This window comes from Artibeus jamaicensis, unplaced genomic scaffold (assembly GCF_021234435.1).
Source record: "Artibeus jamaicensis isolate MK-2021 breed Jamaican fruit bat unplaced genomic scaffold, CSHL_Jam_final contig_490, whole genome shotgun sequence".
NCBI lineage: Eukaryota > Metazoa > Chordata > Mammalia > Chiroptera > Phyllostomidae > Artibeus > Artibeus jamaicensis.
In genome coordinates this window covers 2,499,671-2,520,117 of record NW_026521861.1, presented here as the reverse complement: position 1 = coordinate 2,520,117, position 20,447 = coordinate 2,499,671, and the positions used below count along the sequence as shown (strand labels likewise).

The following is a 20,447-nucleotide window of genomic DNA, read 5'->3' as shown; positions in this document are numbered from 1 at the left end:
AACCCCGGTTTTGCCCTCCCCCTAAAACAGGAAACTGGAGAATAGGGAATTTCTTAAAATTCATGTTTATCAAAGCTACTCTGGTTTGTGCTTCAGGCCATCTGTACTGTCTCACTTGAACTTGGTCACCTGGAGGAGGAACTCTGACCCAGGAGCCTGGGGTGCAGCCAGGGGTGCCCTACAGACCTGGGCACCAGGGGTACCCACACAGCCTTTACACGCGGCCCGTAGAAGTTGTACGTTTGTTCTTCTGCCAGGCAGCTGGTGAAGGCAGGAATGATGTACTGTTTCTCCCTGTGACTTTAGAACGGCCTCCAGCTGCTATCGTGGCTGCCTGGGGGTTACTTGGAGGGGCAGCAACCATCCTACCGGAGTCACCAAAGGGCCAGGGTCAGAGATGGGGGCAGGGGCACGTCTGGCTTACACCAAACTTGCAGCAACAGCAGTGCTCACACACTCAGAGGCTATGGAAGAGAAGGCGGCTGCTCTCCACCTGCGTCCCCCACGAGCGAGCGCTCTGCTTGGGGAGGCAGGAACCCCTCCTGGGAGGGCCCCACATCATCTTGCCTTGCCCACCTGCTGCCCGAAAAGAAGTGTCACTGGGTTGGGCTGTTCCTTCCCTTTAAACAGGGACTTACATCGGACTCGAAGCTCTAACTGGACAGTCTTAAGCAGAGTATAAAGTGACAGTGCGTCTTAGGAAACAGTTGCTGTCCCACGAGGACATATGTGGGCCCACCAGTGCCCACTCACCAGTGCCCACCCCCTCAGAACTGAGCTTAAAACTCAGTTCTGAGCTCCACACCTGGTACTCGAGACCCCAAACTACCTCCCATGACTACTCCCAATTCTGAACTCGAACCACCCACTCCCACCTCACATCATCTGTCCCCGAGTATGTTTTTATCTCCGTAAACTACAACTTCTAGAGGGCACAGCGATATATTTCTCCCACACTCTCTTTAGCACCCAGCACAGTGCTGGGCACTGAGTCGGGGACTCACTAATACATACTTCACACACACTAAATTCCAAGGCCAAGCAAGCACCCATCCACGTTTCTATCCCACCAGCGAGAGAGATTTCAGAGTGCTTGAATGTCATGTTTCAGCTTCGTGGTATCTGACCAAACTTGTGCCTGATTTTAACCTGTTTCTGAAACACACCGAAATGCCAGGCACACACCCCCAGCAGAGAGGGGGCTTGGGGGGAATTCCTCAGCACACAGCGTGGCTGCTGCCGCCGCCGCAGCAGCAGCAGCGTTACCTGGCCTGCTCTTGGCCCTGAGGCCTCTGCTCGGCCCAGAAGCCTGTCCTCAATGGCTGTGTGACTTCTCTCAGCCTCCATGTGGAGAAAGGGGAGGCACCTGTGGTCAGGAAATCTCGAGGCGTGACTCCCTCAAGTCTGAGGTAGAGAAAAAAAGGAATAAAGTCCTCCAAGAAGAAAAGCGCAGTTGGATTTTTGGGATTGATTTTATTTGGGCTTCTCACAGTGGTTAGAGCCCCTCTGTCTTCAGAACAATCACAGCACAGGAAACGCATCACTGAGACTGCCTGGAAAGGTCTAACCAGCTGACTCTTATTGCTTAAAATACACATATTCACAACAACTGACAAATGGTGATGTGCCTCACACAGGAATGTGTTAGCATTTGCAGATCTGACTAGCACCAAACCCTCGGCCAAGACCTTCCTTCTGGACGCACCCGGAAAACCAGGCTCCATCAAACCTCCCTGGCCCCTCACAAGTCCTTCAGCTCCCCCATTTCTTCCTCTCTCTGTGCCCAGGGCCACCTCTGGGAGCAGGGGACGGACTGGGACTGTCGAGACACAGCCCAGCTCCCTGGGTCCGCCAGCCCCTTCTGCCTTTCAGGTGGGATGCCTCAGTGACCCTCAACACGCAGACCGGCTCCCGGCTCTCACTGGGGAGGGACCGTGAAGAAGGCCAGAATTCATTCACATGGTCAGTTCGCTGAAGGAGGATTCGTTTTGGTGAAACTTGATCTCCTTGGAGACACCTCAGTGAGTTGCTCAGAAAAAATATTTTTAATGGTGGAAGAAAAGACACCTGCAGGCTGCTGACACACCTCACCCACTCGCGCCACACAGCGGCTGGCCTGCTTGCACTGGGCCTCGGCAGGGGGCGGTAAGCCCTGCGGTGTCTGCCAAACCCTCCTGGCAATTCTGGGCAGGGCTGCCATCTGGGCCACAGCTAGTCCAAGCTTGTCCCTGAAGATCCAGTTAAGCTTCTGTCTGAAGTTCCACCTTCGCTTGCTGTCCCGAGTGGCTGTGGACACCCTGCGGGGGGCTGATCGGAGGGCCAGGAGCTGCTGAGGGAGGCGGTCAGGGCCAGAGCACACTTCCATCTACAGGGAACAGAACGCAGGCCTCCGAGTGTCCACAGAGCAATGTGCAAATTGCAGTGACAGGCAGAGTAAAACCTCTACTTCGAGGGCAGGCTCCCTGGCAAACACCGGGGCCTGCCATCGGCAATGCTGCTGAATACACCCAAGTATGCAGTCAGACATTTGTTCAGTAAACAGTAAATGCATCAAATAAGTTACCTTGAGAGGGCCATGTGCGCTCCAGACCTGTGATCGTGAGAGCAGAATGGCTGCCCCTCAAAGCGTGTTCACAGGACAACAGGGCAGGGGGCTCACACACAACAGAGAGACACACACAGGTCACCTGGAAAGTCACCATGTACGGACTTCACCTTGTTTGACGTGGGTTTTGGTTTTGTGGACTCAATGTGGTCACGCGTTCACCTTGCAGCCTGGGATTTGTCTGTTTTTGTATACATATGTATTTTTCCCTTTTTTACGGCATCAATGCCTAGTCTGAATGTCACCATTCAAAAGTGGGGGGCGAACCAAACTCTTCCTAGAACGGGGCTGGGCAGGGAATGTTAATTTCGGTTGTCTGCTTTCTCCATTGAGATCATTCCTATCAAAGCTCACCTGGCCATCTGAGGCTGAACCGCAGCAGTAAGGACCCTGTGGCCCTTCTGGACGGCTGCCTTCACCCCCTCCTGGGCCACTGACACTCTTTACAAAGGCTACAGTGATTGGTTATCCCACTCACGAGGAAGGGGAAGGGGAAGCGTATGAAAACCACAGATAACCAAGGCATGTTTTTCCAAGTGGTCAGTTTAAAAAAATGACTCAGAATCAAGAAAAAATACTGTGCGAGAGCCAGGCTGTGGGACTGCCCTTCCTCAGGGCCCGCAGCCTTGTTTGTTCATACACAACAGTGACACAGAAGGGCCCCGCAGAGTGTGGGCTTGGGGTCGGGACGGGCCCTGTCACTTGTGGGCACAGACCCACAGGCAGAGACACAGAGAGCTGCACCTCTACCCACCACCGTGGCTTAGGGCCTCCGGAGCACCCACGGAAGTTCCGGAGATAACCCCGCCCAAGCCGGCAGGTAGAACGGCTCCTGATTCAACTGCAGCCGGGCTCCGGGGAGGCCAGCTAGGGAAACGAGCCACAAGGCTTCCCTTTCCCAGGACGGAATTGTTGCCTGCTCACTGGTCAAGTTCTTGTTTTCAGCTCGCTTTTGTTCTTTTTATTCAAAGAAAAAAAAAAAAGCCAAAAAGAAGGCAGTATAATCTCTACACCTGCAAGTCTGCGGCCAGCCAGCACGCACCAGGCGGGGCCCCTCGGGGACGCGGTGATGCACCGACCTCGTCACCTGGAACCTGGGACGGTGATAAACCCTTCCCCACCAACCGCACCAGTGCCCCTCAGCTCCCGCCCTCCCGCAGGATCAGACCAAGCCTGGCTCCGCAGGCACCGGCAGTGAGGGGTGACAACCCTCAGCCAGGGCTGAGCCCGGCTGCCTCTCCTGGACTGACAAAGCAAGGTTCTCTCATACTAACAGCAGAGCAAAAATCCACTCCATCATCCAAAATCACCTCAGGACTCAGTCTTGGCTCCCTTCCTTGGGGGCTTCTTCACACACATCTCTTCGACCCAAAGGTAGTGAGATATGACTTGAAAAGGAGGGAAGGGGTGGGGTATGAGGAATGAGTCACAGAGCCAACTTCTCAGCCCTCCACAACCACGTGCTTATGTGGGGGAGAGGCACCCCAAACTGTACCTGGAGATGCAGAAAAATGCAGAAACCAAGGCAGAAAAAGAGGGGGGAAAAAGAACCAAGTGGCTGTACCACTTTCTCTGAAAGTCACTTAATGCTTCTTTCGTGGTTCTCCCCTACCCTGGTTGCTTCGCCAAGTTCTCGGACACAGGCAGGGCCTGCTCTAGCTGGGGGAGCTGCTGCTCTGGGGGTTCGGGGAGTCCTGCTCATTGATGGTGTTCAGCAGCAGGCATGCGGGGGGCCGCGGCAGGTGGGGATGCCCTTGATCGCAGGCCTGCTCCTCGGAGGGCTGGCAGAGCCCTTCCTCCTCGTCACCAGGGGGTCGCACGTGGCAGCTGTCGCAGAAGTCCAGGGGTCCATCCAGAGCATCATCGATGAGGGCGTTGAACTCCTTGAGGTCGTCGTCGTGGTGGCCCCGGTTGCACACACACACCTCAATGCCCGAGTCACCGGTGAAGCGGCGATGCCTACTGGGCGTCTTATCCTTGCTCTCAGGGAGGGTGCCGCCCTGCTCACAGCTGTAATCTTTCAGCAGCTCCTCCTTACACTCAGAATCCTTGTCCAGGAAGGCCCCAGGGACAAGCTCCCCCAGGCCAGCCACAGAGCCACAGGGCTCCATTCCAGGGGCTTTGGTGGCTGCCGGGTTGGCTGGCATGTCAGTGTTGCAGGGCTCAGGGTCAGCGATGATGCTTGGGGGTCTCGTGCTGCTTCTGCTGGGCCCAGACAAGGGGCTGCTCTGCGCCCCCTGGGAGTCCCGGGTGGGATCGGCACCTGGGGGACTGCCGCCTGCAGGGCCGCACTGTGCAGACAGCTGCTGCTGCTGTAGCTGGAAGGCACTGTATGGTGGGGGAGGAGTTGGAGGTCGGTTCACCACTTCCTCATAAGGAGGTAGTAAGTAGTTTGGCAAAAACCCTAAAGTGGGGAGGTAGGGAGGAGAAATTACTGCACTGGCAATTGATCTGGGACAGAGACACTAAACACATGTCTCTCCCACACCCAGCACAACCCCCCCCCAGTGACAGCTACAGCTCCTAGCATGGGCGGGGCAGAGCCCTGGGGGAGTAACCTCATCTAGCTTCTCGAAACTGGAGAGCCCCTAAAGCTGCTTCATAGGCAAAGATTCCTGCCTGTCTGGTCTGGAGTGAAGGCTGAGGGTTAGGCAGATAAGGTGGATGGCCAAGGAGAAATCACTGCTACCTGGAATGGGCCGTTTCCACAGGCACGTACACCTCAGGTTTCATGGTCAAACTGTCCTCCATCTATGTCCCATGAGCCTCAGGGCCTGGGACCCTAACTTAAGGCTCTCTGACCACTTTTTCCCGGGGGTTAGAAATCCGTATTGTCTCACTTTAGTGTGGCTGGAAGTGAGTGGTCTAGACTGACCCAGATCAAGATCAGATGGGTTACCAGCAAAGTGCAGGGGGCCTGTATTCCAAGCCTTATTAGGAATTGTCAGGTGAGCCCTGGCTCTATTGGACTCAGTGGATCGAGTGCCAGCCCACAAACCAAAGGGTCGCCTGTTCAATTCCCCGTCAGAGCCCATGCCTGGGTTGCAGGCCAGGTCCCCTGTTGGGGGCATGCAAGAGGCAAACATATATCGATGTTTCTTTCCTTCTCTTTCTCCTTCCCTTCCCCTCTTTCTAAAAATAAATAAATAAAACCTAAAAAAAATAATAATAACTGCAGGTGAGTTATCTTTTGACGCTGCTGAATGCCTTGGGGCACTGATGATCTAATTGTACAACAATAATTGTTAGCATTTACTGAGCACTTGCTACATGCCAGGCACTGCGCTAATAAGCACTTAACTTTCCTAGATGTGGAATTCCACATTTGTGGCCACTTTCTTCGGTAGAACACACTGCAGAATGGCTTTGGACAAGCTGCACAGCTGGGCCTCCACCTGACCATTTGAGAAGTCATCCGTATGGCCCAGGGACGTCAGGTGAGTGCCTTTCAGTGAGTCACCGAGTTCTCAATTCTCAGGAAATCCCAGGGTCACCCCCTGTACCTGCCTCTTTCATGGCAGCCTCTGCTCAGCACATCACATGGCAGTAAACAGAGTGGGAGGCTTTCGGACCACTGAGCTCTAAACCTCAATTCACTCCCATCGTATACCATCCAACCACCTGCCTAAAAGAAAATCTGCTAAAGCGGCAGAGACTTTGTCAGAGTTCAGCCAGGGTAGGTTTGGAAGGGCCCAGCGGCTTCAATGAGCTGCACCCACAGCTCTGGTTCTTCTGTGCTGAACGTGACCACCCTCTTGTTCCTATACTTCTGAAATCCTGCTCTGTGCCAGGCAAAGAGGCAAAAACCTGGACGCTCATGAGAGCCCTGGCTACAGATACACAGTCTGTGCATCCTGGGCTCCGGAGGGTGGGGTTGGGAGCTTTGGGTGTACGTACTGAAATAGAACGGCAGCGCTGAGTAATTGTGGGCTTCCCGGTAGGCAATCAGGTTGATTTCATGTTGCCGCTGCTGGGCCTGAAGGCGGTGCTTGGCTCGGCGGTGGTGGCAGACGCAGCAGCAGCTCAGGATGATGATGATGGTCCACACCAGCCAGAACCCTGGGGGTGGGGAAGCAAGACAGAGAGGCAGGGACTGAGTGAACACCAGCCGGACGGGCAGCTCTCAGAACAGGGAGGTCCCCAGCAGCACTGGCTGGTCACAGCTGTCCCTGTCAGGCCTCGCTCAGTGGATTCACATTTAGAACCTGCTTTTCATTTTTTAAAAATTTATTTTAGAGTCCTGACTGGTGTGGTTCAGTGGATTGAGTGCCAGCCTGTGAACCCAAAGGTTACTGGTTCAATTCCCAGTCAGGGCACATGCCTGGGTTATGGGCCAAGTCGCCATTTGGGGGCTTGGGAGAGATAACCCATTGATATATCTCTTGCACATCAATGTTTCTTTCCTCTCCTCCCTCCCTTTGCTTCTCTCTCAAAAATAAATAAACAAACAAATAATCTAAAAAACCCCCTGATTTTCAAGAAAGAGGAAGGGAGAGAGAAAAAGAGAGAGAAAGATCAATTTTTTGTATGTGCCCTGACTGGGGACCAAACCCACAACCTCGGTGTACCGGGTGATACTGTAAGCACCTGAGCTACCTGGCCAGGCAACCTGCACTGAGTTTCCATAAATGTTTGGGGACAGTGAAAGACACGTGGGATGGCAGACTGTCAGGATGACAGTAGAGGTCACTCACTCTGGGGAGCGTCCAGGGACCTTGGGGGAAGGAAGCACGCCAAGGAGACGCTCCAGCACCACGGGTTCTCCTCCCGCTCCAGGTTTGGTGGGCATTAACTACGCTCCCCTTTTCGGACCACGTACTCTTCCTCCCCCAAAGATCTCCGAGAAAATGCTCTAGCTTCTCCAGTGCCTGTCTTCTCCCAGGGGGCAGCTCCCAGGCTCACGTCCTGCTGCCGACACAGGGCTGTTCACCAAAAGCAAAAAAGCCCGACAGCTCAGCTCCTTGGCAACTGCAGGGGGCCTCGGAGGGGCTGCTTGACAAATTCTTCCCAGTTCTCCAGATACCACCAAAAAGGTCTGGGGCTTCTCCCTACCGTGTACACCTGAGTAACAGAAGGGTCCTAAAGTTAGAGGTGGAAAATTCTAATTGCCTCAGGTCCACCTGTTCCCTAGGGAGTGCAAATGACTTCCTCAGCTCCTGGCAGAATCCAGTACAATTCCATCTCCCACTGTCACTTCAGCGATCCACTCTACCTCCTCTGACCTCGGGGTCAGACTTGGGGCCATCTTCCTCCCTGCTCCAGCGAGCTGTTGGGGGACCAAGAAGGAGTGCCCCTCTTTTCTCCAGGGGCATTATTTCTTCTCACTTCCCACTGGTTCTCTTGGTTAGTTAGTTATTCAGGGTCTCTTGGCTAACTCCAATATAAGACACCCCCTCCTCCAATTTTCAAATGTATGCAGAAAAGTCTTCTAAATATCTACTTAATGAGCAATTTTGCTTTGGAATATATAAACATACGGGGGAAGAATGGAATAAAAACACACAAAAATAGTGACTCTAACTACTGAGATTATGACAAATTTCAATTTTCTCTTCCCAATGATTTTCTTCTTTCAAATTATAAAACTGGAAACAAAGTAAACCAAAACAAAATATCTGTGATTAGTTTTACTTTTGCCGGCTTTTATTTAAAAAATCACTATATTACTGAATGGGTTTTTTAATTCTTCTGGGGATGTACTCATACAATGAAATAATATAAGTCATTACAAAATCATTCATAGGTACTGTACTTTGACATAAGGATGTTTCTGATATTAAATTAAAAAGGTTACAAGACAGTGTAAAATATGACCCCAATTTTGCGTAAAACAAGCCTATGTAAACATCTGGAGGGACGATCAGAAAGTTAATCATGAGGTTATTACTGGAAAACAGAACAACAGATTTTCTGGAACCAGCTACCTCATTTTTTGCTTATCTACATTTCCTAATTTTCCTAAGATGAATGTGTACTTCTTTGAAATTACAAAGAAATTCATCTGAGGCCCTGGCTGTGTGGCTCGGTGAGTTGGAGCACTGCCCCGCGCACCACAGGGTCTGGGTTTGATCCCAGTTGGGGCGCACGCAGGAGCCAACCGGTGATGCTTCTCCCTCACATCGGTGCCTGTCTGTCTCTGTCCGTCTCTCTCTGAAATCAATAAACTCATATGCTTGGGTGGGGATTAAAAAAAAAACTATTTGAGGAATCATTTTAAGATGAGTTATTTTTAAACGACACTAGATTGTATTATTGTCCATTTGTTCTCTATTCCTGAATAACTTCCATTTTTTCCATTACAAATGCTACATCTATTTTTTATCATCTGCTTTGAAATTATAAATCTGTGTTTAGAATTTGTTAAGTATTTCCACATGTATCCCTTGCCAGAATGAGTTAGCATCGTTGTTGTTTTCTTAAAGGCTCCCTTCTCCCTACAGGCAGTAAATAAATAGACCCTGATTTTTTTTTTTTACATTTGTACCAGAACACAATATTCTGAAAGGTCCCAGTGACATTTAGGGTGTGGCCTCTGGCAACAGCTCTTTCTGTCCCCCAGGGGTGTCCTCACTGAACCTCCCCACAAAGCACCCTTACAGGGTGAGACAGTGTGGCAGTACCGCCACCAGGCTCTGGCAAGCTGTTCGACACCTACTGCTCATGGCCCATGTCAGTGTCGGACAGAACGTCCGGCGAAGGCCTGGCCACATTCTTCCGGCGAAGAATAGGCAGAAGGGAATGGACGGTAGACTGTTGGGAGCCAGCCAGCAACCGTCCCTTGGCAAGGTCGGGACGGTTGAGATGCATCTGCAAGGCAGAGGCAACTGTGGCTGGATTTCCTGTTTATCTCTCATTACATGTTTGTTTGGGTGATCAAAAGGTGGTGGGATTGTTAAGACACTTGTATTTCAGGTTCATTGATTTGCACAATTCCAACGAAGTTGTACAAAAATAATTTCTTGACCAGAGAACAAAATCCCCTCTAATGAAATAGCTCCTGAATGTTTAAAAGTTGTTAGAGTAATAGCCCCTCCTTTACCTCGAATAGGAATATATATCAATTAGAATTAGACAAGCCAAGAAAACTATTACAAACTAAACACGTAGAAAGTTACTAGGGAGTCAGTTCATAGTAGACAGAGAAACATTTTAGACAGAAAAGACTAGATAGCTAAGTTAGACATCACAAAGGCCTTATAATAAATTTCCTAACCTCTGCTCGGTCTAGCGTACCTTTTGCCCCATGTCAAATTCTAAGACCTTTAATAAACAATAAGACATTCAAACTCTGTACACAGAGCTATTTCAAATTGTCTGATTAATGCCTCTCCTGGTCAAAACAACTTTTGTTTAACATAACTGAAACTATGGAAATTCTTGTATTTTTCCTGGTTACCTTTGTATTGATTTTTTTGCTTAACTGATCATGCTATGCTGCAAATGTTAATCGCTACCTAAAATGAAAATATAAAAACCTGCTTGTACTTGCAGTAAACGGAACAGAGCTTCACCGTCCTTTGAGGCGTGTTGTCGTCTGTTACCCATCACCGACGCCTTATCCACCTTTGGGAATCCCTGGACCCTGCCGCGGCTGGTCCGCGGCAGTAGACTTTTCCTACCAGCAGCCAAAAAAGCCTCATTCCTAGCCAGAGAACACAAACATGAGCTGAAGCTAGAAGTCTCCCTTGTGGTCCCCTCTTCCCAGATTCACTACTGACATCTGCTCAACTGAACTGCCACTTCTCTCCTGCTGCCGGCTGCCCGAAGCCCAGACAGACACTGGTAGAGGAGCCCTCAGAGAACGGAGCTGAGGCCGGAAAGGAGCTCTGGGAGTGAAGTGGCTGCCGGCTGCTGACGGGCAACATCTCCTCGGGCCCTAGGGTCGAGCTCCTTAGCTCCCAATCTCCTGGGGGCCGGGGGTGGGAGAGGAGTGCACTGCAGTCCCGAAAACAAGCACAGTGCACTCTGCTCAAGAGCCTGATGCCAGGTGAATTTCAAAGTCAAAAAGGTTCTTTTTATATTACCTATAGTCCTGTTACTTTTTACAGTTTAATCCCACAATCCTTTGTAGTTCTGTTACTTGATAATTTAGAAAGCACATTCTCCCATTAGATAATCAGCACTTAATTCTACTTCTGACTTTCATGCAGGAAAATACATGATCTAAGGCAATATTTCTCAGATTTTGTAACATGCTTAAAACCAACCAACCAAGCAACATGCTTTTGCCCTGGCTCTGTGTGGTTCAGTTGGTTGGACCGAAAGATCTCAGGTTCAATTCCCAGTCAGGGCATCACATGCCCAGGTTGCGAGATCGGTCCTGGTAGGAACGTAAGGCAACCAACAGATGTTTCTTTTTCACACTGATGTTTCTCTCCCTCTCTTTCTCCCTTCCTCTCTCTCTCAAATCAATAAGCACGTCCTCAGGTGAGAATAAAATAAATAAATAAAAATAAAAAAATTACAAGCTCATGTTTTTAGGAAAAATGCATTGGTTTTCACGCTAGCCAAAACCGCAGAAGGCGTCTTCTCCCTTCTGGACATATGGGTAGGTTGAACTTCCCCGCCCCCTTCTGATTGAGTGAGGCTTTGAGACTGGTTCTAACTAATGAACTGGGACTGGAAATGACATATATATGTCTCTTAGAGGCCAGAACATTTCTTGCATATGTGAGACCCTCCATGAGTCTTCCTTCTACCATGGCAATTGGCAGCATTCCAGACAGTGACTTCAGGGTCAGCCTAGCCTCAGAGAATGATAAAGTGGGAACAAAGCTCTCAGCTAACCTGTGACGGACATACTGTACTGTGAACAAGTAACCTACTGTTTGTCCCCCAGGATTCTGGACCTGTTTGTTCCTGCAGCATAACCTGTCCTATCCTGACTGATGCAGTGAGTTTATATGCTTTTTTGGGTGAGTGGATTTAAAGGGTTCAGCAGATTCTTAAGCAGATCCTTGATCCAGAAAAAAGCTGAGATCCACTGAACTAGAAGTATAATAGAAAATGAGGAACTAAAAAAAATTTGGCAGGTCAAAAGGGACACGGGGAAGAAAAGAGACAAATGAATCATTCACATGGATCAAACTGGTGGAAAACTAACTTGGAAGCAGAATGGGCCCAATGATATGATGTTATATCAGTACAGGTCCAAACAAGAGCCCCAGCGAACTATTCCCACTTCATGGAAGGCAGAAGGCCTTCCTGTCTGACCCTCACAAGACGGACCCTCCTGGGAGCCATTCTAGTCAAAGGAGTGTCCCGTCATTTTAAAATGGGGAATATCCAGACCGGTCCCTATGGAGTCGTGCAATTTTTTATCTTTTTGCTAGGTTTCACAAACAAGGAGGAGCTTCAAATAGGAAAACATAATGAAACAGACACGCACAACAAAAGGCAAAAGCATACCCTCCTTCCCAAACCCACACCTACCCAGAGATTGCTTCCCCAATGACGAGCCTGACATTCATGACCTCGTGCGGGGGAGCACTTGTCATGCTAAGCAAAATGGAAACATGTTTTTAAAGACAACCACAGTCCGATGTAGGCACTGAGTCATGTGCTCCAGAGCTCACAAGGAACTTGGGAAAGTACCACTCTCCACCTGGCAGGAAGCTCTTCGTTAGGAAGCCGAAGCGCACTGTGAATCAGCTCTCCTTCGACAAGATGGTGGGTGGCCCTCTGGGCTCCTCAGACCTTTCGGCAGGAGCTCCGGCTACTGTCACTGTGCAAAGAGCCTACACTTGGGAAATGAAGACTTTAGAGGACCTGCAACTTTATCTAACGGCTGGACAAGTTTCCTGTAAGCGTGACTGCAAACAGAAACCAGAAGAGGCAGACAACCTGGATTCAAGTCCCAGCTCACCAACCATTTCCTAGCTCTATGACCTTCCCTCACCTGTAAAATGGGGAGAATAACACTCTACTACTTGATCATTAGGAGGAAAATTAGCTAATATATGCAGAACACTCAGAGCCATGTAAGTTCTCTAGCTTATTATTACTACTGTTGTTACAGGCAGGACCACGGATGGCAAGGGTTTCCTTTCCATTTCCCTTTTAATCCATAAAAAAGCAAGAGTCAGGAACGAGTCCAAAGTCTGCTTCTAGGTTCTACTCTTGGCTAAACTCATCGGAAAACCAGCCCCCCTGCTGTTGATCGACTTGCCTCTGTCCTGAAGCCCAGACTACCAGGGAACTAGGTCCAGCATGGGCTCGGAAAGGGCCCCAGCTTCCCAGTCTCCACTTTGCTCAGCGTGGCAAGCGCTGAGGGCCTCCCTTAGGAGCAGTTCAACTGCTCCTAAGACATTTTTAACTCTTAAGACAAGTTAAAAACAGTCCTGGCTGGGTAGCTTGCTTGGTTGGAGGGTCATCCTAATACACCAAAGTTACAAGTTCAATTCCTTGTCAAGGCACATATAGGAATCAACCAATGAATGCCTAAATAAGTGGAACAACAAATCGATGTTTCTCTCTCTCTCTCCTTTCCCCTCTTTCTTTAAAATCAGTAAGTTAAAAAAATTTTAAGGACAAATTAAAAAATTTTTTAAATGTTAGTAGTGAAAAGCGGTTCAGTGCTGACCGGACTTACTAATAACACATTTCGTGTCATCTCCGGGAAATCCCGCTGTGAAATCCCACTGCCCCCGTCCATCATTAAAGGCCAAACCAAAGAAAACTGAGGCCTGACTGGTTTCCCGAAATTACCTTGGGAGCAGAAATGCCCAGCTCTGGCCTCTCCCTGGAAAATGGAGCTGGGTGAGTGGGAAGAGCACGGGGATGAGAGCGGGGAGGTCGGGGCTCAGGCCCTTTGCCCTGAGTGTGTCCCCAGCCTCCCTGGAGCCTTGGCCTTTCGTTTTCCCCTCGGGTCCACGAAGTGCAGACTTAGGTGGAAGTAAAGACACACACCTGAGACTCTCCCTGACCTGAGCCCTTCGCTCTTCTAACCTGGCACTTGGAAGGCTCTGGAGCGAAGAGCACTGACTACCTGGCTGCAGAGCCCTGGTCCAGCGACACGGGGACGATAAGTGTGTCTAGAAGGGTGCTCTCTAGGTGAGATGAGATGATACGCGTGCGTGAAGACCTCACTTGGCTCCTGGCACTAGGAGAGCTCTATGTACATCAGCACCCTTCTTATCCCCTATTTCTTCCCAGTCAAGCCGCAGGGGAAAGGTTACCACGATCCACACTACGTTCTTTCCCGTGGGGCCTTGACCTGTGGTGTTCCTCTGCCTGGAAAATCATCCCACCCTCTCATGTGTTTAAATCCTATCTCCCTTTAAGACCCGCTGCACACGCTGCCTCTTCCACGCAGCCAACTCCTGTCCAGACAAAGCGAACTCTCCTTTTGAACATTCACAGCAGTTCTGGCAAATACATTCCACTCTCTACTGTGCGTTACTACTGGGGCATCTTGTCAGATCTCCTCTCTCTCCTAGGAGATGCCCTTCTTGATGGCAAGGGCTAAATCTGCTCACAGTTTCTGACATAAAAGAGGCCAGAGCCTCTGGTAGGAACTCGTTGGAATTGCAAATCCTCAGGTCCACCTCACACCCTACTGAATCAAAAATTCTGGGAGTAGGGCCCAGAAAACTGTGTTTTAATGAGCCCTCCAGGAAATTCAGATGCTTGCCAAAGTTCAAGAACCAGTATCATAATAAGGATTTGCTGAATGAATAAGTGACCGTACGAGTGCCATAAAAATGTGTGGGCTGAAAATAACGATAATGACCAGATCCTTACAGCCTCAACCACTGCACAGAAAAGACAGAACCTTCACTTCCTGTCTGACGCAAGTCCAGGAATGACTGCTAGCTGAGGTCACAATAGGCTGAAAAGGCCTGAGAGAAAGGTGCTGGCTGAAGCTCAAGATCTGCGCGCACGCATGCGTGTGTGTGTGTGTGTGTGTGTGTGTGTGTGTGTGTGACAAGAGACCTCATCACATAAGAGAATTCAGGTAAAACGGTTGGTGGAAATGGCGTTCCCCCCCTGCCCCCTCTTTAAGGCCCTCTGTCAAGGATTTTCTGGCTGAGATTTTCCTTCCAAAGTAAAGAAACAAAGAGAATAACCCATTACTTTCACATCCGAGGCAAAGTTTAGAGGCAATTAGAGGGAGCAGGGTTCAAGACCACAAAAGGCACCACAGTCTTGATGAAAACTGAAAGGGCCCATTCCAACACTCAACCTCTCCCCGTGCGTATCAGGCGGAGGTCAAGACCCTAACAAGGAGGCAAACCAAAGAATTCCCTGGGGGCTGGGACACTCCCTGAGCATCTCCTGACCATGACTCCATTTCTGGGCCCAGAGGAGAGGAAAGTTTTGCTTTTACGATTGCCATCCCTGACGGTGAGTCTTTTCTGCTCGTCCAGACTCTGGGTGCTGCCTGGCCTCCCTCTCTGCCCAACCGACCATAACGGCAGAGACAAGGAGCCACCTGCGCAGCTCTTCCTCCGGCTTCTTGTAAGCCCTTGGGGTGAAGCGCCTGACTCCCAGAATGCCTCCCTGCCATCTGGGTCTCCTGTCCCTGCCGCTCCACTACCCCGCCCTGGCTTGAGTGACCCAATTCTGGTGGCTACTGAGTCCACTCTGCCAACAGCCCAGGAGGCTCTGTCAATCTGAGATGGAGCCATCAACTCTATCCCTTTCCACAGCTGACGCGCCTGGGCCAGGCCCCAGAAACTCAGACTGTCAGCTCCGGGGCTTTTCAGCAGCCCAGCTCCGACCTTTGTTTTAACAAGGGACAGGAGGGAGAATTTGAACCCTGTGGTTGTCTGCACTTTAAAATATTTCAACAGTCTGTCCACCTGCTTGGTACTTTGTGTTCTCTGGTGAGTCCCACAGCCCCACCCCTTCTATTATAAAACAGCAGCAACAATTCTGGGATGGGGAGAGGAGTCTGCTCTAGACGCCCCCGGGACTCTCAGTCCTCAGAGGGAAAGACCAGGGTGAAAGGAGGTCGTCCTGTTTATAAGAACCGCTCCCACTGGCCACAACATCCATTCACATGTAGAGGGAACGTCTTCCCAGCCAAGAGTCTGGTTTCCTTTCCATACCAGATAATAGCCCTTCTCGCTGCTTTCTGACCATATCACTGATGTGGGGGGAACAGGGAAAGATGATGCGGGGCGGGGGGGGGGGGAAGGGGGCAGAAGCGATGGTGGCAACAAGAGCACAGTTTGGTAAACAAGCCCGAAGCTTGTTTCCAAACGGAGGGAGTAAGGGGGCACTAAAAAAGATCTGGGGAGATGTCTACCATTTCCCTTCTCCGCAGACAGCTGTCAGAACCACTGCATGCTGGTCCCCTGGGGCTCTCTGCCCTAAGGGCTCTCCCATCCTCCCATTCTTCCCATTTGTCCAGAGTCCTACAGAGTCCTGTCTGACTTCCAAGAAAATCCGAGTACAAAGCGCATCAGTGAGGTCTGCAAGGATGGGTCCCTCCCTGAAGACCACAGCCCTGTAGCCACCCTTGCGCACCTCTGGAAGGCCAAGTGGTCCTGGCTCCAACAAACTACTGGCGAGACAAGGACTGTCTCCATGGGGCACTCAGCTCACGGGAGTAACAGGGCGAACCACAACCTCTTAGAGACTCAGACCACATCCTCCACTTCTCAGCCCGCAACATCCAGAGAGCATCAGAGCTCTCCTCCACAGAGCCACCTCTGGAACCTGGAAATGGGTTCTACTTGCCAACACGGCCCCCAAGAGAAGAATAAAAAGGGCTGCCCAGAGCCCTGGCTGGCGTAGCTCAGTGGATTGAGCGCGGGCCTGCGAACCAGAGTATCGCGGTTCGATTCCCAGTCAGGGCACATGCCTGGGTTGCAGGCCAGTTCCCAGCAGGGGACAAATGAGAGGCAACCATACATTGATATTTCTCTCCCACTCTTTCTCCTTTCCTTCCCTTCCCCTCTCTCAAAAAATAAATATTAAAAAAAAAAAAAGGGGCTGCCCAGTCCACAGCTTTCCAACGAGCAGAGGCATAACCAGGGCCCCAGGACCCCAAGAAGGCCCCAGGCAAGGACTTACACCAGAGTTCATAGTAGTAGTTGCAGCACTGAGACTGTCCACAGCAGTGTCCAGTGTCACAGATGTAGCTCTGATTGTTGGTGCCCACACAGGTTTCCTTATCCTAAAAAGAAAAAAAACAGCATATCAAATTGTAGCTTTTTAAACACCGCTTCTCTCACCCTGGCCAGTGTGGCTCGGTTGGTGGGTCATCTTTCTACAAAAAAAAAAAAAAGGTCAACAGTTCGATTGCCAGTCAGGATACAGGCCTGAGTTGCAGATTTAGTCCCAGTCAGGGCAGGTTCAAGAGGCAACCAACCCATGTTTCCCTCACATGAATGTTTCTCTCCCTCTCTTTCACCCTCCCTTTACCCCCTCTCTAAAAATAAATAAATAAAATCTTTTAAAAAATACTTTTCTTCTCATTCCCCTCTTTCTGGTCATCTGTCTATCCTTTACCAAAATGGTTTATACCAATGTTTGTTCCATTAAAAAAAAAACACTAGAAAGAACGAGCAGACTTAAGGGGGAAAACAGTTTACTAAAGGGAGAAGGGGGTTCAGCACACAGACCAGGCTGGCAGAGAGCAGAGGTCTCCCCAGACAGGGTTCTGTCACCCCTTTTTTATATCCAAGCAGAAACACTTGATGTTCTCGTGTTATTGAAACCCAGCTGGTGGCAAGGTGCTGCTGCTCCTGTAATGAGCAGCAGTTTTAAATAAGAACAGCTTTTCTGTGAAAGTTCCTAGAACAATTAATGCATTATGCACTCTGGGGTTAGGCTCAGCATCTTGCTAGTCATCCTGCCCTCCTTCAAAACATGATCTCCAAGGTTAATTATCCGATGACTCAAAAGAGAGCCAAAAACCACTGCTGCTATAAAAGTCTTTGCTTTTAAGGGGTGACCTGCTAAAGGGACCTAGTCCAGTTTCGAGCCGCCAGATCATGTTTTGCTTATCGAATGATCTCCTAATAATCTTGGCTGCACCCAGGATTCACACCGTCCCTTGTCAGGAGCGGCTGCAGAGAGGGCACTGCTGAGTGACAAGCCGGCAGTTTGCCAGGTTCTATTCACAGCACTGGGGGACGGGGATGGAAGTAGAAAAGGCTTTTTTACATTGCACAGTTAAAGGTTGAAGCACCCCACCAGCCAACCTGAACTGCAGCCCAACACCTTCTCTGGACCATCATGTATATGAGGAGACCAGAGGTCACCTGCTGTATCTGGCTTTCAACTTTCCTTATTTTAAAGAAGTAACATGTGCAGCTCCTGGGCATTGTTTTGTGCCAAGCACCGAGCTGGGTACGAGGGACAGGCAAAGATAAATAAGTAAGACAGTGCCCCTGTGCTCAAGAAGCTCAGCATTAAGGGAAATAAACCTGCTCAGCAAAGAAACTAAAACCATGGTATAGTATTTGCTGCTACTCAGGCTGACCCTGCCCGCACTGCACATCCGGGTGGATGCCTGCCAGTGGAAACTGAGGTCACATGGTCGGCTCCTCACCCCCACCCCCGCCTGGCTTCACTAGGCTGTCTATTTGGCCAAGGGTATAAACAGGGCGTGCCAGTGACTGTCCACAGGGCCAGAGGCCAGGGAGCAACAGTATAGGCACCAGGAGCCGCCGGAAGAGAAGAAGGGCTAAAACCTAGACCCCTGGCCCACTGCAGGTGTCCACCACACACCCTCACACCCTCAGGCATTTCCTGATCTTTAAAGGGTCTTACACCCCAGCACAAAGGGGTTTACGAAGAAGGAAACATGGGAAAAGCATTTTAAACTCTTGACAATGAGCATTTCACAATCACCGCAAACAACCCTTCCTTCCTCTCTGCCTTCCTGTGTCCACCAGGAACGGAATGCACCCACTTAGTGGGGGCTGTCCAGTGGGCGTCTGCTGTGAAGCCTGGAGCCCACGGAGAAAGCACATCTGTGCTCACTCCTGCTGGGACACACACTCTCTGAGTTCTGGTGAAATGCTGCTTTCGTTAGGACATCAAAAGTTTCTCCTGAGCCCTGGCGGGTGTGCTCAGTTGGCAGGAGTGTCGTCCTGTACAGTGACAAGTCGCTGGTTCAATTCCCTGAAGGTAGCAGGTTCGATTTCTGGTCGGGGCACGTACGGAGGGAAGGTAACCAACGTTTCTTTCCCTCCTCACCGTCTAACTCCCTCCCTCTAAAAACCAATCAATAAATACAATGAAAAAACAAACAAAAAAAGAATCCAGGGACACCTGTGCCTTAGGAAAATCCACCAGATGAGGTCCAGGCTCTGCACACACAGCAGCCAACTGGTCCTCAGCGAGGCGTGGAATGGAATGTGTCTGAAACCTAAACAAGTGGCACCCTCATGACCTACTGGTGTCAGCTTTTCTCTTGGCTCTTCCTTCCCCCAAGGCAGGAAGCCTGATATAAACAGGACCCCACTCTCTTTCCCAGGGACAGCAGAGCTGTAGTAGTGACAGGGGACTAAAGAGTTGGAAAGTTTAAGTGATAGCTCATAAGCTCAGTAATCAATGCACGTAAAAGCTTTTGTTCCAGGAACTGAAGGTGGGACCCACCCTGATTCCAGACCATAAGCAGTTCCACCTTTGTGCCTCAGGGGAACTGCAAGCAGGTCAGTACTATCTGAGCCACCGTGCTCCAGGGTGAGAGGACCACCGCCCAGGACAGAGGAAAGACCACAGCCCAGGGCGAGAATGCTGGAGTTGTTTTTTAATCCAATTAACTTTCCCCTGAATTCCAAACCCCTTACCTACACTTTGTTCTCCTTATAAAAAAGGCCATTTTAAAATGGAATTTAAGATGGTCTGTTAGGGCATGAACCCACCATCTTCTCGGATTGCTGGCCACCTGAATAAAGCGCCCATAAAGATTCAATCCCTGTCTCTGCTCATTGGGTTTGGTAGTGACAGGCAGCCCAAACCCTGGTGTCTTTTCTGGTTTCAGTGGCACCTTTTAATCCAGAGTTCTTCAAACACTTTTTAACCAGTATATCTTATCCTGTTCTGCCTCTGGTCCCAGATAGAGTCCCCCAGCTGCCTGGGATAGTCTTGATTATGAAAACTATAATTTCTGTACTGCAGGAGAAAGGAAAGAAGACGGACAGTTAGAAATATAAGTATATGCCCTGGCTAGTGCAGCTCAGTGGATTGAGTGCCGGCCTGTGAACCAAAGCATCGCGGTTCGATTCCCAGTCAGTGCACATGCCTGGGTTGCAGCAGGGAATGCACGAGAGGCAACCATACATCGATATTTCTCTGCCTCTCTTCTTCCCTTCCTCTCTAAAGATAAATTTTAAAAAAACAACAACAACACCTTAAAGGTCATGTAATTTATCTCTTTGAAAAAATAAAATAAAAATAAAAATATCAGTATGTGAGTGGGCTGACAGACCTCTAGCAAATTAAAAAATGAAGATTAAGGGTAGTGGGTTGTGAGTGTCAAGAACTCCTCCAGGGAGAGGGGTTCAGGCACCTTGGTGTTGGTCCGCCCCAGCTCTACCACAAGAGGAACGTAACTTTGGGTAAATTACTCTGTGGCCCTAAGACCAGTTAAGATGCTCTCTCATGTCCCCTTCAACCCAAAAGGCTTTATTATCCTACCCACCACCCTTTATCCTCTAAGACAAAAGAGTTACTGAAATCTATGTCTCCCCTCAAAGTGACAGCAATGTGACAGCTCAGTTGGTTGGGTATCATCCCACAACGTGAAAGGTTGCTGGTTCAGTCCCTGGTCAGGGAGCACACAAGAGACAACCAGTGTTTCTCTCCCTCTCTTTCTCCCTCCCTTCCCCTCTTAAAAAAAAAAAAGGAAAAAAAGCACACCACCACCAACAACCAAGTG

General features: G+C 49.9%; 1 protein-coding gene across 2 annotated transcripts in view; it reads right to left on the bottom strand.

The window, feature by feature from the left end:
• Positions 1 to 1,453: 1,453 nt before the first annotated feature.
• The window catches only part of WBP1L (WW domain binding protein 1 like), a 59,580-nt gene continuing 40,586 nt past the window's right edge, over positions 1,454 to 20,447 (bottom strand). For both annotated transcript variants that reach the window (XM_037159375.2, XM_037159377.2), the window contains exons 2-4: positions 16,628 to 16,730; positions 6,503 to 6,664; positions 1,454 to 5,009 (exon numbers count right to left, since the gene is read on the bottom strand). In XM_037159375.2, coding sequence (XP_037015270.2) covers positions 4,261 to 5,009; positions 6,503 to 6,664; positions 16,628 to 16,730 — 1,014 coding nt within the window. In that variant the 3' untranslated portion in view covers positions 1,454 to 4,260. The remainder of the gene's footprint in view (positions 5,010 to 6,502; positions 6,665 to 16,627; positions 16,731 to 20,447) is intronic.